This window comes from Eptatretus burgeri, chromosome 5 (assembly GCF_056783735.1).
Source record: "Eptatretus burgeri isolate ZD-2024b chromosome 5, Ebu_testis_v1, whole genome shotgun sequence".
Lineage (NCBI taxonomy): Eukaryota > Metazoa > Chordata > Myxini > Myxiniformes > Myxinidae > Eptatretus > Eptatretus burgeri.
The window spans coordinates 109,534,977-109,550,815 of record NC_140965.1 but is presented as its reverse complement, the minus strand read 5'-3'; the positions used below and the strand labels follow the sequence as shown (position 1 = coordinate 109,550,815).

General features: G+C 41.9%; 1 protein-coding gene and 1 long non-coding RNA gene across 2 annotated transcripts in view; one reads left to right on the top strand and one right to left on the bottom strand.

Moving 5' to 3' along the window:
• LOC147027140 (syntaphilin-like) overlaps window positions 1–7,576 on the top strand; it is a 98,596-nt gene extending 91,020 nt beyond the window's left edge. Inside the window, exons 7-8 of the mRNA XM_085883321.1 lie at window positions 2,450–3,001; window positions 5,345–7,576. Coding sequence (XP_085739447.1) covers window positions 2,450–3,001; window positions 5,345–5,951 — 1,159 coding nt within the window. The 3' untranslated portion in view covers window positions 5,952–7,576. The remainder of the gene's footprint in view (window positions 1–2,449; window positions 3,002–5,344) is intronic.
• Window positions 5,819–15,839, bottom strand: part of LOC147027139 (uncharacterized) — a 38,366-nt gene continuing 28,345 nt past the window's right edge. Inside the window, exons 2-3 of the long non-coding RNA XR_015058704.1 lie at window positions 15,049–15,126; window positions 5,819–5,931 (exon numbers count right to left, since the gene is read on the bottom strand). This is a non-coding gene — a long non-coding RNA (uncharacterized LOC147027139). The remainder of the gene's footprint in view (window positions 5,932–15,048; window positions 15,127–15,839) is intronic.

Sequence of the window (15,839 nt, the reverse complement as noted above, 5' to 3'; positions counted from 1 at the left end):
TTGGAGCGAAGGAAGAGCAGCAGATATTGTCAGGGAAATTTGTCAAAATCAGATCCAGAAGAAATGGAGTACCATTGGTTGAGATCCGGGTCGGGAAGTTGACTGATTGAGTCAGTCCCAATGAGTCGCAGAAAGCTTTTGCTGAGGTGCCATGGCAGGTGAGAGAGGTACCCACACCTAGCCAACTGGCGTGATGACAATTGAAGTCACCACATAAGAGGAAGAGAGAGTTTGGATGAGAAGATAGAAGATGGTCCATGTTTTCGGATAGTGAGGTGTAGATGGAGTCATCACTGTTCGGTGGACGGTACAGTACACATATAAACATGAGGAGGGAGTGGAGGGGAAGACGAAGCCAGAGGTATTCCTGGGGGTGTGGGGGAGTGATAGCAGTGCATGGAGAGTGAGGAATAGAGTCTTTGATGAAGAGAGTAACACCTCCACCAGGACGAGGCTCAGGTCTGTCATACCGTAAGAGGGAGTAACCAGGGAGAGATACTTGGGAGTCAGACATGTCTTGGGAGAGGAAAGTTTCTGTTAGACAGATAATGTCTGGTTTGTCTGTGGCAACCTGTATGGAAAGATCTGAAAGGTTTGAGCGAAGGCCCCGGATATTTGAGGTCCACACTTTTAATGAAGAGGTAGGGGAGGAGGCTTTGGGTGCAGGAGGTGGAGGGGGAGGGGGAGGGTAGGACAAGGGACGAGGGGCGGAGGTAAGGAGGGTTGCTGAAAGAGTGTGGGGTATTGCAGAATAGCGAGGGGAGAGGGCCGAATGAGGAGGAGAAAAGGCTCTGTGGTGCTGGGGGAGAGGGGGGACAAGAGACATGGAAGAAGGCAGTTGAGGATTTGAGGAGGTGGCGTGAAGAGATGGAGGTGAGAGGGCAGTGGAGGGAAGCAGGGTGGTGGATGAGAGGGCGGGGAAACTTAGAGAAGGAAGAGTGAGGGGGATGAAAGGTGGGAGAAAGGTGAGGGGCGAATTTTTGAGAGAGGTGAGAGGGAGGCTGGGAGGGAGAAGAGTGGGATGGTTGCTTTGAGAGTGAGAGTGAGGGGTGAGGGGGGTGAGTTGGCACTGAAGTTGGAAAAAAGAATGGTTGATGGAAAGCGAACATCCATGGCAAACTGTGGTTTTTAAAAGTTTTAGGTCAGAGATGCGATTTAACACAATTCTTGATGGATGCAATGAAGGCGAATTCAGAGAATGGAGAGAAGAAGCGCTGTAATAGTTGGATTTTTTAGGCAAGGAATGAAGGAGAGGTCGAAATGAGAGCAGTCTGTTAAAATAGCAGAAGAGTAGTGCATTGTGGAACAGGGAAGAGTACCACATGTGTGAGAGAGGAAGATGAAGCATTATAAGATCGTTTTTGTTGTTAATATTAATGTGTGAGAGAGTTCAACAGATTAGGTCATGGAAGTGTAGAAAAAAATCGAGGAAGAAGACGAGGAGGAAGTTAAGAGGAAGAAGAAGAAGCAGAATCGGGAGAAGGTGGGCGTGTTGTTGTTGTTGTTGGGTATTTTTATTTTTTATTTTTTTTTGAGATAAGAAAGAGATTAGTTGGGAGAATGGGGGATGTTTGGAAAGTGGGGAGGTTGAAAATTGAAGGTAATGGGGAGGATAGAAATTGAAGGTAATGGGGAGAAAAAACAAACAAAACAAAAAAACGATCGAACACCGAGTGGAACCGGTAGGCCTCAAGCCTAGGCCTAGGCCTCAAACACCAGGTAAGAACGTCGACAAAAATACTCACAAAATAGCACGATTTTTAAACAAAACCGAACTAGGAACACACAGTCACATGTAGGTGAGAAAATTAAACAGTTAAAACGGGACAAATAACAACCGGAAACTTAACTTTGAGAACGTCAGCAGGGAGCCCCGAAGGAGACCTCTTGCCGCTCCAAAAAAGTGTTCTGACTTGTGGTTCTGTTTACTGGGCAGTTTAACATCAGTGGTGCTTAGAGTGATCAACAAAATTTTAGTGAAGAGTTCGTCCTAGTTTGAGGATGAGGCTTCTCCATAAACTGGCTCAGTAGAACATAGTCACACCTGTGTTGCTTAAACCTCTAGGAAAGTGTTGAAGACCTGAATGTCCTCATACATGATGATTTTTGTTAAGCTTCACAAAAGGCACCATTTATTTGAAACCTTCAGCCTTCTTGAGCCTTTATCCATTTCATTTTTTGTTGCTCGAACTGTGTAACGTCGGTCTTGCACATTTATGATTTGTAAGAGGAATGTGCTTGAAGAGTATAAATATGGATTAACTAGAAAAACCCTGTTTTGAGACTCAATGTTATCATTATTTGCATAGTAACTACTACTGTTTATAGTTGATAACTGTCTTGTAGCTTTCACTGAATTTGTGGATCATGAGTTTGAGAAATTAAAGTATTTGATATCATGAGATTCACGAGATTTTATGTCATCCTGTTTTCATTATTGTACTTTTAGCGAGCGTGAGGTGATGTCATTGAAGCAACAGATGGAACGGATGAGGGAGGACTGGGTGGAGGAAGAATGTCACCGAGTTGAGGCACAGCTAGCATTGCAGCAGGCACGGCGTGAGATTCAGAGACTTCATGATGCCCTCGAAACTGTTCAAGGTTGTCTACAGGAGAAAGATCAGGGAATCTGGCGCTGCTTTGCTGATATCACCGAGCAGAACCGCAAACTCGAGGTGTTGCTGAATGATATAGAGATTGCAGAGTACGGCAGTTGGCGCGGCAATACTGAAGAATATAATGGTGATGCACTCGCTTTCACAGTATCAGATGATCGATCCCCAAGTTTGGGCTTTTTTAGCGATGATCGTTCTGATCCAAACACAGAACGACCGAACAGTGGAACAATCAATGCATCCTCAACAGTCTGTTCATTGCTTTCTCAACGTGTTGTTGTAGAGAATAAATTTGATTTTCCAGCTAAAGTGGGACAGCGGGTTGATGAGGAGCAGCTGCTGTGGGATGGCAAGGGTGACACTTCCAAGGAACTTGCTCGTAGCAGGTAGGGAAAAACACAATTATGCTCGCAATTTCGTATGCAGGATTCGATGATATATTTCCACCAATATGAATGAAAAATGTTTCATTTAAAAAATGGATTGTGTAACGCAGCATTTTTGTGAAAAGATTGCACACCTGCGCTGATATTTTAGAAAAAGAATTGTAAATATCTCTGCATAATGGAACGATGGCATATGTGTGTATGTACGAGTATGTATCATTACTCCTCTGAGAGTATTTCACCTAACCCTAACTTTCAGGGATTAACGAGGGCACCTGAAAGTTGTACGTGTGCAAGTTTCATTTGATTCCATCAAGTTTTGGTTAAAAAAATACACTTTTCCCCCAATCTTCGCATTTTCTTCCTTTGATGGTGGGGAGGGGTGCAATTGGAATTATCCGAGCTATCTAGCCACAATGTATTATATTCTAGCAAATTCAACCTGTTGCTTCGCTACTGGAAATATTAAGAGTGGTGGGGGGGAGGGGGGAGAATGAGTGAGAGGAGGGATAGGGGAGGGAGAGAGGGTGAGCGAGGGGGTAGAGAGAGGAGGGAGGGGTAGACAGAGGATGGAGGGGTAGAGAGAGGAGGGGGAGGGAGTGGAGAGAGAGAGGAGGGAGGGAGTAGAGAGAGGAGGGAGGGAGTAGACAGAGGATGGAGGGGCTGGAGTGAAGAGGAGAGGAGAGAAGAGAGGAGAAAGGGTGTGTATATTTGTATATGTTAAGATACTTACTTCAAGATTGTAGTTGCAGTCTGTGAAGGACACACTTTAAAAATTTTAAAGTTCTTGTATTTGGATATAGATTTGGATCTTCACCAAAATATAATCAATTTGTCCTTGCCAGACACCCAATCTGCCCACCAAATTTCCTCCGAACCCAGTGTAAACAAGCAGTGTGTTAGCTGCTCACTGCTACCTGCAGTATCAGTCATATGACCTTTTTTTTTAAAACCAATGCCAGCCTATCTGAGAATGGAATTGATTCCTCGATGCATTTTTGGCTCTCTGTCCTTCATCTTATGACAGCACCTTTTTATTTTAGAAAAAAAATGTACAAAAATCAATAAGTATCGCAAAGCTAAGGATGGGCACCTTGCCCCCATGGCAAAAGCAAACGGTCCAACAAAGCTTTGTCCAACTAGCGCATGCATGTACTTTAGTCTGAAGGTTGAAGCACACGGTCAAACAAACACGCATCCTAACCAGAACTGGGCCAGAATGCATAGTCATAAAATAACTGGGAGCTACTCTTCATACAGTGTAGATTCCACTCTAATTAAGCTGGCAAGCTTGCATTGTCATCTTAAATTCCAAGTAGTACGTATTCACTGCAATGGTGATCGTGAACCTTTGTGCCACACCAGCGTTTGCTGTAAGGGTTATGATCAATAGAGGGTGCCTGCCACACATGTACTTTATTGAAGCATCCATTACATATAAAATACTGTTGTTGCATTTATCCACAAGTTCCATGTTATTACCTCCACCACCAAAGGTGGAAGGAGGTTATGTTTTCACGTCTCTGTGTCTGTCTGTCATTGTTTGTCTGTTTGTGTGCCGGATATCTCAAAAAGTTGTTGACGGATTTGCATGAAATTTGGTGGGCAGATTGGGTGTGTGACAAAGACGAATTGAATATATTTTGGTGAAGATCCAAATCCAGAAACGGATACGAGAAGTTTTTAATTTTAAAAGTGATTCTTCACCATTGGGAGATGGGGCCAAAAACAATATACTGTACGTGTATTGTATGATATTTCCAAAATGTATTGGGCTCAATATGTTTTAGTGGATCAGATATTGTGTGGCGAAGGTATGCGCTCCACCGAGTGCCCTTCTGGTTGATAAAGTAATCACTTGATCAGTAGCCGTGACTTATGGCAGATATCTCACGTTTTCATTTGTTTTTGCATCTGATCTCTGCATACAAGTAGTCCATACCAAAATTATGTCCTGAGCTTTGATTTGTCTTCTGGAGTGTGTGTTAAAGCCATTGAACTACATTTTGTTTCCTAACCTGGACAATTATTTTTCACTCCAAGTTTTGGTGTGTGTGTGTGTGTGTGTGTGTGTGTGTGTGTGTGTGTGTGTGTGTGTGTGTGTGTGTGTGTGTGTGTGTGTGTGTGTGTGTGTGTGTGTGTGTGTGTTTTCACTTGTTGAGAATAGTGCATTGTTAAAATCACAGACCTTGTTTATGTGAATTACAAAAAAAAATTGCAATGAGGATAACTTGGCTTTTAGATTTTATTATGTGCTGATTGTGATGTTTTCTTTGTCCCCTTAGATTTTCAGTTACTTTTTATTGCTGAAAATATTTTATTTCCCTTTGCTTTCTTTGTTAGGGGTAGCTGTGGCTGCAAGCATGTAGGTGTCCAAGCTGATGTTGTGACATGCGAAGTGCTTCGAGTGTCAGGGAGCTGCATTGAAGCAGAGCAGCCTGTTATGGAAGAGTCAGACCAAGGTGCGAGCAGCCGTGGAGACGCTGATGGTGATACTTCGCCTCCAGCTCAACGTCCACGCCCTCGGAAGCTTCTTGACCTGTCACCATCTGACCCCTGCACATTGTTGCTGCTCTCCGAGCAATATGCCCGTGCGGCTGCTTCTGCCAGTCGCAGCTCACTTTGTCCTTGCATTGGTCTCAGTCCTGCTGTGGCCAATCGAGTAGGTCCCACCACTGTAGCCAAGGCTTTAGCTGCCACAGTAGAGTACCGGGAAGCACAGCAAATCGAACCGGAGACCTTCTGGAGCCGTTATGCTCTTCTCGATTGGCTCGCTCTTGCGGTGCCAGCACTACCTACCGTTGCATGGCTCATCTGTCGACAGAGAGCGCCCGTGGAGCCTGAGCCCCTTTACAACATGGCGACAGTGCTGCGTGGCTGCTGTTTGCTTGCACTCCCAGCACTTCGTGTCGCTGTGCGGCGAGTTCGTTCTGGGAAAGCAGGGCAATGACAAGCAAATTTATATTTGTGCTCATCAACTTCAGTTGAGCAATAAATATGATGTTATCAGCACAAAATAAAGCACTCCATTCAGTGTTGGGACTGGGGGGGGGGGGTGGAAATAATACAAGGGGACATTTGAGTATTACCAACTCACCTATATTTTCATTTTCCTTCATCTTCTGACATTTTGTGCTTTGTCTGCCAAAAACTGTTTTTATTTTACTTACTGTATCTCCTTTAAACGATCATTTATTTTTATCAACTTCAAAACCCTCACACCGACGCCAACTTACTCTGGTATGTAATCTTGATCCACAATGGTTACGAGATTGTTTCACATATTCTTAATGAAAAGTGATTGTGAGAAAGACAAACCATGCGCGCACGCACACACACACACACACACATACGTACAATTTTTTTTTTCTTGTTGATAAGATGTATTCACAGTTTACACACAATCAATCTCTCAAGAACGAATCAAATGAAGTGTTTCGTCTTGCATCAGATGCAGTCTTCAGCTGTATATAAGTTTTGTCCATGTAGATCGAGTATTGATCCTTTCCTGGAATGCAGATACATCACTCAGCTTCCAGGTAGATGATTGTTTCCTGGTTATAAGCACTTGCTCTTTTGTGAGTTAATTAATTACCTAAGCCTTGAACACAAAGATCTGTCATGGAAAGCTGTAGAGACGACCGAGTGTTTTGTTTTTGTATGTGATATCTAAGGCTTGTAGTTTATCTAGTACATCAATCGCATGTAGAACAAAGACATTAGTGTACTTTGATGTGAATTGCAGGGACATTGGTCGATAATAAACAAATAGATTACAAACAGGTGATTGGAGCCGAGGTTCCCATGTATCATGAGCCATCGGTTGAGATGGGAACCCTGAACCGGCCAACCTGAAGTGAAGTTTGCTCGAGTAAAGGAAACACCCACGTCACACGAGAATTCACAAAGCATGGTTTCATTTCACTGGCTAAGTTCTATTTAATACTCGCAGCTGTACAATGAACTGTTAATTTAGAATTTTTCACTATTGTATTGTTACTTCTGAATTACTCAAGAGTACCTGCCCTACCCTCGATATGTAATAAATGCTTGTACTATATATCAATGACAACATATTACCGAGGAGAACCAAAAACTTAACATCAATAATGTTCTGTTATGCGATTCGAAAGAATACAACATCGTTTCGTTTTGATGAGATTGCAGAGAATGGTACAAACGCAGCAATGATAATTGTCCCTTCCATTCATATGGTCATTACAAAGAAGAAGAATATTGATTGTTTGCACGAAAGAACTTGACGATACAATAGAACCTTGTATATGTTCCCGGATTTAACAGACCGGTTCAAGCAATGGCAATCCTGACTTCGTCGGCGACATTAACACGGACCTGGTGGTGAATATGGACATGGCTCAGAGGTTCTGTTACCACTCATGAATTATGAATGCCAGAAATGGCACGTCAGAAGCTACGAGAGCTGTGACGATCAGCATGACATTCTCTTAAGAATCCTTATTACTATTAATTATTTATTTTTTTGTTTGTTCAACAACATTCAGATTATCGTATATATGGTGTTCACCACCCAGAATGGATGCTTTTTGCTAGAACTCTGATATATATATATATATATATATATATATATATATATATATATATATATATATATATATATATATATATATATATATATATATATATATATATATATATATATATATATATATACACTGTGATGTGCTGGCAATTGTGCATGTTTCCATGTTGTATTATAGTTTCATCGTATGAAATCTAAAATTCCTTTGCACTTGTGTTTGTGTAGGTCATGTGAAGAAGCTGTTCTTGGAATCTTCTGTGAATTCCAATTTTGACCATTGATACAGTCCATAGTTGAAAGGTAGAGACATATTGTTTTTGATTGTCATTGTCACTGATGTTTCCTTGCTTTTTATGTCTGCTGTATTTGATTTCAAGCTCATTTTGGAACCTGATATAACTTTTTATTTGCTGTCAATGCTAAATGTCTTTTTGTGCTAGTTGCTATTCAGTAGATCTGACCTCCTGGTTGTTAATTAAGGACCAACCACAGAGACATCAGAGTAATGGCAGATTAGTGTTAAGCCATTATCCTCGTTCGTTTCACCGCAGTATGCAATCATTGGTAGCACTGTGTAATGCTGATGGATGTGCTCTGAATGATCTTGTTAGTGGCAGGTGTGCAAGGTAATGGATGATAGAAAGGTAACATGATATCAGGGTGGTTGTGAAATAACCAGACACAAGCAGGTGCATTGCTGAACGGGAAAAAGGGAGAGGAGAGAGAATTAATGAAAGATGATAATGTACAGTTGAGATTGACGGCTATGAAGAGGGTTAATTGGGGGTAGTGATGGAAGATGACATGACATGATTGCATACTGCCATCTTACATTGCTGGAGGTGGGATTGTACTAATTCAGCGGGGTGGGAGAAAAGAAGAACAAAGGAGTGGAGATGAACAATAAGCCTGGATTAAAAAAAAAAAAAAGTTAACAAGGAGAGGGATACTGGCAGAAAGAGTGTCCTGGTTGGGCTGTAGAATGGTAGAGGGCTGAAAGAACAGGGAGAGCGAGACCATTAGAGGGCTTGTAGAAAACAGCAGTCCACAAACCTGCCTGTAATGAGAGAGAACCAAATCCCTGTGTCTTTGCTTGTTTTTGTGGGAGATATCAGTGAATGTTGATATCTTTGGATGTCACAGCATCTCGGAGTAATTCCCATAAAGACCTTGTAGGCAATAAGAAGTTCAGATTTGTTGAAGAGGAATTTGGCACGACAATAGTTACTACTTTATAGCCTAGTCTGTGGCTGGCCGAAGAGGTACGCTTTGATTTGTGATCTTCCCAGGAAAGGTTGTGACCCAGAGATTCAAGGAACTTCATCTTTGAGTGGCTGATCAAAGAAGTTGATAAATGTGTTTGCTTAGACAATTGTTCTGGCGATACATTGTGAGACTTCTCTGCATTTATTACTATGCTCTATCTGTCAGCCTGGCATCTGATCCATTCAAGATCTGCTGAAAGGGATACAGAAGCTGCCAGCCTGTCATTTGGATGCATTACAATGCAGCATCATATGACATTATCTTGCAAGTGGAAATATCAGGTCGTTTCTAGGGCAAATAAAAGGACATGGTTAAAAGCAATATTCCAATTGCGTGTATGAAGGAAGTCTGTGATCAAGGAATTAAAGTAGCCATGGATTCTGCAGGCAGAAAGGTTGGTGAACAGAGTGGAGTGCCAGACATTGTCAAAGCCTTGCGTTATGTACAGAGGAACAACCCTGACATCTTATGATTCAGGAACGCCATTGTAGAGATAAGGAGAAGGATATCCAAGGGTTAGTGACTGTGATTGAATCTAAACCCGTGATTGGAAATTGGATCATTTGAGAAGAGAAGCGAATATGTTTGCTGTCCTCCAATTTGTTATCGGAGAGGGGAGGTGGTGAGTTGGATGAAGGTGAAGAACAAGCTAAAGAGAATATAGAGAAGTGAGAGCAGTAAAGCAGGATTTGAGAGTGTATATGCAGATGTTATTTTGTTCTGTCACTCAGTTAAGGCTAATCAGGTTATTTCCCACCTTTGTGGGTTCAAAACAGGCAACATGCTATTACTTCCTTACTGGCCTGTTTGCTGGTTGGTTCGAGTGATGAAAACATTAACATCACTTTAATGGATCTGCCAACAAGTGGGAAACTATTGCATTGATGATGTAATTGTTATTATTAAAGATTGTTGGTAATTCCTGTTTTTGAATATCACACAAGATCTCCTGGAGAACTTTGAATATGATGATAGATTTGTTTTTCTTTTAAATGTTCTCTTATTTATATTTTTTTCATCTTGTGTTCTTGTTTACAATGAGTTGCACAGTATTTATTTTACCTTCTATCCCTTAATGGATGAAGAAAAGGCACAACTTGGAGCCTTTGAACCACTAGCTTTTGTTCTAGAAGCCTTTAAGAACATTAAGAAGCCTTGAAGCCTTCCCTGAGGGTGAGATAATTGCAGCCAGTGTGTACATCTTGTTGTTATCAGTCAGTGTTGTCAACACTTTACCTTCTGTTGTGAAATGTATGGATGGAGTGGATAATAAACAACAAAGAATATGTGGAGGGTGAGTGACCTTTTCAAACCATTTGTATACCAAACTGACCTGTCAAAAAGTAAAATCCTCTCTTGCAGGAGCGTTTTTTTTTTATCTCCCTCACCTCCATTCCCTTCCCCTCCCCTCACCTCCTTCATTGCTTATATCTTCTTCTTCTTCTTTCGGCTGCTCCAGTGAGGGGTCACCACAGCGGATCATCCGTATGATCCGCATAGTGATTCGGCACATGTTTTACGCCGGATGCCCTTCCTGACGCAACCCTGGTCGCCTCTTACGACACAGGGATATGGTACACCGATTTTAACTGGGGTATACACCACCCCAGTATACTGGTACTCATTTCGCGACCTCGGAAGGATGACAGGCTGAGTCAACCCCTTGGTGTATTAATTCAGTGTTCAAACAACATATTCCACGCATGCTCTTTTCCATCCCTTCTCTCCCTTTCCTCTTGTATCTTACCAACCTTAACTCTCAACTCATCTGACATTACTCCAACATCTGGCCCTCGCTCATTGGATGGGGGGTAATTTTTATCCCACGCAAACAAAGCAAGATGTGGGGTTAAGCAATTGGTTCACTTCTGTATGTCTGTCCTTCTGTCTACAAGTGTCAGTTCATAATCGAGGAACGACTTGATTTCAATTGAATGTTTCATGTTGAACAGTACTTTGGCTCTGAATTCAGCCCGATCATCAAATCCCACTCAGCTGTTGAATTATTACCAGGTGGGGTTGACTCAGCCTATCGTCCTTCCGAGGTCAATGAAATGAGTACCAGTATTCTGATAGAGGGGCACAGCAACAGCGGCACAGCCACGCTTCCAACAAATGATAGCTGCCCGGCAGCCAAGCTTCTGTTCGCAAGAACAGAACAGAACCATTGAGAGATAGGGCCAAAAACGATATATGGCATGATATTTCAAAAGGTTGTAGATGGATTCGGATGAAACTTGGTGGACGAGTTCATTCGGTGACAAGAACAAGTTGATTAGATTTTGGACGTCCGGATTCAGAGCTGTCCTGTCAGTGGGATACAACATGTAAGCTCTTCAGCCTGGTGGAGGTACGTGCTCTACCAAGTGCCATTCTAGTTTAATACTGGCAAACTTCAGGCCAACTTTTAGGAAAAATGAGATGGGTGATTGTGGGTGGGGGGACACCTCTGTCTTCCAATGAAAGAAATAATGGAGCATTTAGTCCACATTGTCCATGAAGGATGAAGTTTACAGATGGGACAACTATGTTCATGGTGTCCAGTAAATGAAACAACAGTGGAGAGTGGAGGGTATTAAAAATTGATTCAGGTAGAAGATGGAGGAGATCGTGGTGTTTGATGACCAACAAGGTTAACCTGTAAGGATTGATTAAAAACATTTTACGTGATGATGTGTGGTTATGTAGGAGCGAGGACTTTGCTGAGCCTCTTAAACTGGGAGTGAGCATTCAGGTTTGATTGAGGCGGGGGTGGGGGGGGGGGTTGGGAATGTTGTGTTTTTGGTCACTGAGCATCATACTCTTTTTTTTATTATTATTATTATTATTATTATTATTATTGTTACTTTTTTTTTTTACTGTGCAGCTGTTTTACTTCTTCCATTATTTGTGCTTCTCACAGAAATTAGTATATTAATGCTGGAGTTAAAGGATTCATTTTGGTTGGACAAACTTAATGTGTGCTGATTGGCAGGGCAGAGTGGCTTCCATCTTTATTAAGTGGCTGAAGAACTTTTAAGTTGTTCAATGAAACCTTTGATTATATCTTCTGCGAACTCTTCAATTACACCGAGAGCACCCAAACTGCAGAAAGTCAAACATGAAGAGATACCCACTTCTGCTTGTAAATGCATATCAAAGGTCAAAGTGGAATACGGTCACAAATGCGGAAGAAGGTCACAGTGATAGTGTGGAAAAGTACAACCAATTCGGAGTACAGAAGTGTCAGACATTTGTTGGGAAATGGTCACAGTCAGTAGTGGACAAATGCTCGTTGTATGTTTGCTCAACAATAGTTGTCGTTGAGATATATTTACACATCCCATTGGCAGCTCAGAACAGTTTGCTGAAAATACTTTGTATTGTGAACAGTGATGGGAAGTTATACGATTTTGTGTGATGGCCATTGGTGAGACACATTCCAATCACTACACCTCAATTTAAATTCCCCCTTGGAGTTACTTCTTTAGGAAAGGGTCTCATTCGGTCAAGCTGTTGTCGATAGGAAGAGCCTGTTTTTGATGTCTGTGATTTGCTGCAAACGCCCAAGATATGACTCAAAATTTTAACCCGGTTCCTTTATTTTCCAACTGACATGTGAATATTTTCTTCTCTCTCAAACCAAACATGGTGCATTGATGGGCTTGACTTTGGCTATTACATCTTTGTGGATTCTGCTTTTCCATTAATGATGTGACTGATGAAGCTTTTCCAGGAGCGGGCAGGCTTACTGATAAACTAAACCAAAATTGTTGTTCCTTCACGGCCACAATTATTCCCATGCCATGGGTCGGTTAGAAAAGTATTTGGCCCAAATCCTTCAGGCACCGGTTGGCTCTACCTTACGTTCGACATAGTAGATTAGAGAAGGAATTTGTAATTTGTTTCAGCCTTCAAGGTACCGGAAATAGCTTGCCTACTCTTCGAGAAGGACATTGCAGGATCTTTGATGTCCACCAACTAATGCCGGCAGACAAGATGCCCAGTTTAACATCCCTCCGAGGGAGGGCACACACATTGATGAATCACCCTTCTTGAGAAACACCAGAATGACAGTTTATAGCTGGGATGACATTCAAAATCCAGGCTAGACAGCTCAGAACATGAGTGTGCTTACCTCTAGGCCATCTTGGTTCCCAAGACCCTGTATTATTAAATTCAAATTCAACATTAGAGACGAGTAATTGTTAGAAATGCCTTTGTAAGACTTGAGGGAAAACGATTGTGATTTCCAAGTGTATATATAGATGATCACATCTATGGATGCCTGGTGATGGCTTAATCGTTAGGGTGATGGGCTTGGGATCCCAGGATCCTGAGTTCAAATCCCACTCGGCTGTTGAATTAATACAAGGCAGGGTTGGCTCTGCCTGTCATCCTTCCGAGGTCAACAAAATGAGTGCCAGCTTGCTGGTATACTGTGTCGGAGTGGCGACCCGTCCAGGATTGTGCCCAATAGCCAAGGAGACTGCTTAAGCGGCACCAACGCTCTGCACAGAGTATGGTCCCAATGGATGGATGAATATCTATGTGTTCTTTACAACCTATGTGAGATGCATTAGGGTCGTATTCTCGAAGGATGGTTGAGCCAGGAAATGCCAGAACAGCCACCGGTTTGTAATGCATCTTATCAGAATTCTTATTCATGATGCTACAGTGGAGAATTTGAATGGGTTTTGAAAGCAAAACTTTCCCTTTGAATCTCAAATGTTATGAAGACCACATGTGAGGCATTTTAAAATTACAAATATTCCTTTCCTCATGCCTCATGTTCCTTTCCGATCAATTTTTGTTGTTGGAGTAATGCAAACGAGGTGTACGATCAAGGTGAAGTCGAGATTAAAACCATGACCTTTAAATTGCTTCTGGCAATGTAAATGTCTGTACTTATTACAGGGTGTTCCAAAAAGACCTGGACAACTTTGGTTGTTAATATATTTAGTACCACAAATGATATGATGCCCTTTGTTGAATATGACACAGAAACTCATAAAGTTTTGTGTGGTTTAGTGTGTCTTGATTGGGACCCACCAAGCGATCATGGAGAAGGCCACACCACAATGGCCTTCTCCTTGACGGCTTGGTGGATCTTTGTTTTTTTTTTTGCGGAGGATTCTGTGACCTCAACAATTTACATGAACATGTTGGAAGGATTCACCTTCCCACAGATTGAAGACCTGCAATCGATATAATTTTCCAACAGGCCGGCGCTCCCCCTACATTGGGCCTTAGTCGTTCGAGCCATCCTGAATGAAAATTTTCCAGGTCACTGGAATGGCCAAGATGGACCGCCTGGCCCCACGATCACCAGACATAACCCCCCCCCTTTGATGTTTTTTTTCTGTGGTGGTTTGTCAAAGATGTCTACAACACCAAGGTGGCAAACCTGCAGGGTCTTCGTTCTTGGATCGCAGCTACATGTGCACTGGTGGACGCAAACATGCTGATCCGAACATGGCAAGAATTCATGTACCTCCTTGATGTCCTGTGCACGACAAACGGAGCTCACATCGAAGTGTACTGATTGTGCACACAAAACGGTATGAGTTTATGTATCATATAAACAAAAGGGTATCATTGTATCATTTGTTGTTATAAATACATTAATAACCAAAGTTGTCCGGGTCTTTTTGGAACAAAATGTATAATATGAAAATCGCTCATACAGTTCATTACCCCCACACATGTTTAGCAGTAGTTTGTCTCTGAATAAGTCCCGATCGTACATGCGCCGAGTGGAGTTAGGTATTTTTTTACTCTGTCTCTTTCTATCTATGTGGCTGTCAAACAACATTTAAAATCATTACAAACAGGAAACTTACTGTTTTAAAGGACGTCATAAAGGACACAAACAATAGACACGAAGAACTCATGTAACCTGTTCAATAAGGTGGTGTAAAAGATGCTGCATCAACTGCGGTAAACTTCCAAAAAAAAATTATACGACCTTTAAAATCTTTATTTTATTTCAATTGAACTATATATTAAATACTGCAGAACACAAATCGCCTTTTTGGCACTTTCAAATCCCTTCCATCAAGCAGTACTTGGACAAAATATTCCGGCATTTTACATCATCTTGACCAATCAAATTTGCCTCTCGTAGACTCCGCCCATGTCTTTGTTTCTCAAGAATGTGTGGAGTAAAGTGTTCGATGAACTCTCTAGTAATGATATGTGATAGGAAAGCTTAACCACCATTTTAAATAATTAATCTTACCGATTTGTACTGTATTATTTGTTGGCCTTTGACAATCCTCTCCTCTTCGGCCCTCCCCTCCCACTCCTGCTTCTTGTCCTGTATTTGTCACAGGGCATTCACCAATGTCATGTGAATCACTTTGTACTTGTCATTTTTTGCAACTCACAAAAAGATACCATATTAGGTAGTAAGTAGAGAGGCGTGAATGGGGCAATGAATAGGGTTTATGGAGGGAGTTGAGGGTTTTGGTTTCAAACAATTTACTTTCATAATGATTAGCATATTATGTGTTGCACCTCATAATTCACTCTGCATTTGGTGTGATGAATCTTTTTGGAAAATTATATCCAACAAGCATTCGGCAAGCTTATTGCCTCTGTCTCACCACTTGGCAGGATGTCACCGATGAAGATGAAAAGGGTATGTGCTCAACCTCACTATATGAGGATATAATGTGAAATGCAACCATATTTGTGCACAGCATATGCTGCCGTGAACACTGAGAATGCAGGGTACATACAGAAACATAAACATGTGTATAGTTAATTTTCACAATGATTGAGGAAAATGCAGTGAGTGGAGACATTATAGGGCCAATGGGAACTGATGTGAATCCTCTCGTGGAGGTGAGGAGGGGGTACACTTTGGAGGTACACAAAACACGGAGATGGCCGAGGGTGCAAAACCAGAAATGAGGCGTGAGAAGACAGAGAGACCACCGGACCTGTCTGTGATGGTAAAGCGATAGGCCGAGCTAAAACTAACCATAACCCTAACACACAGCTTCATTAAATTTAACGGTCGAGTCC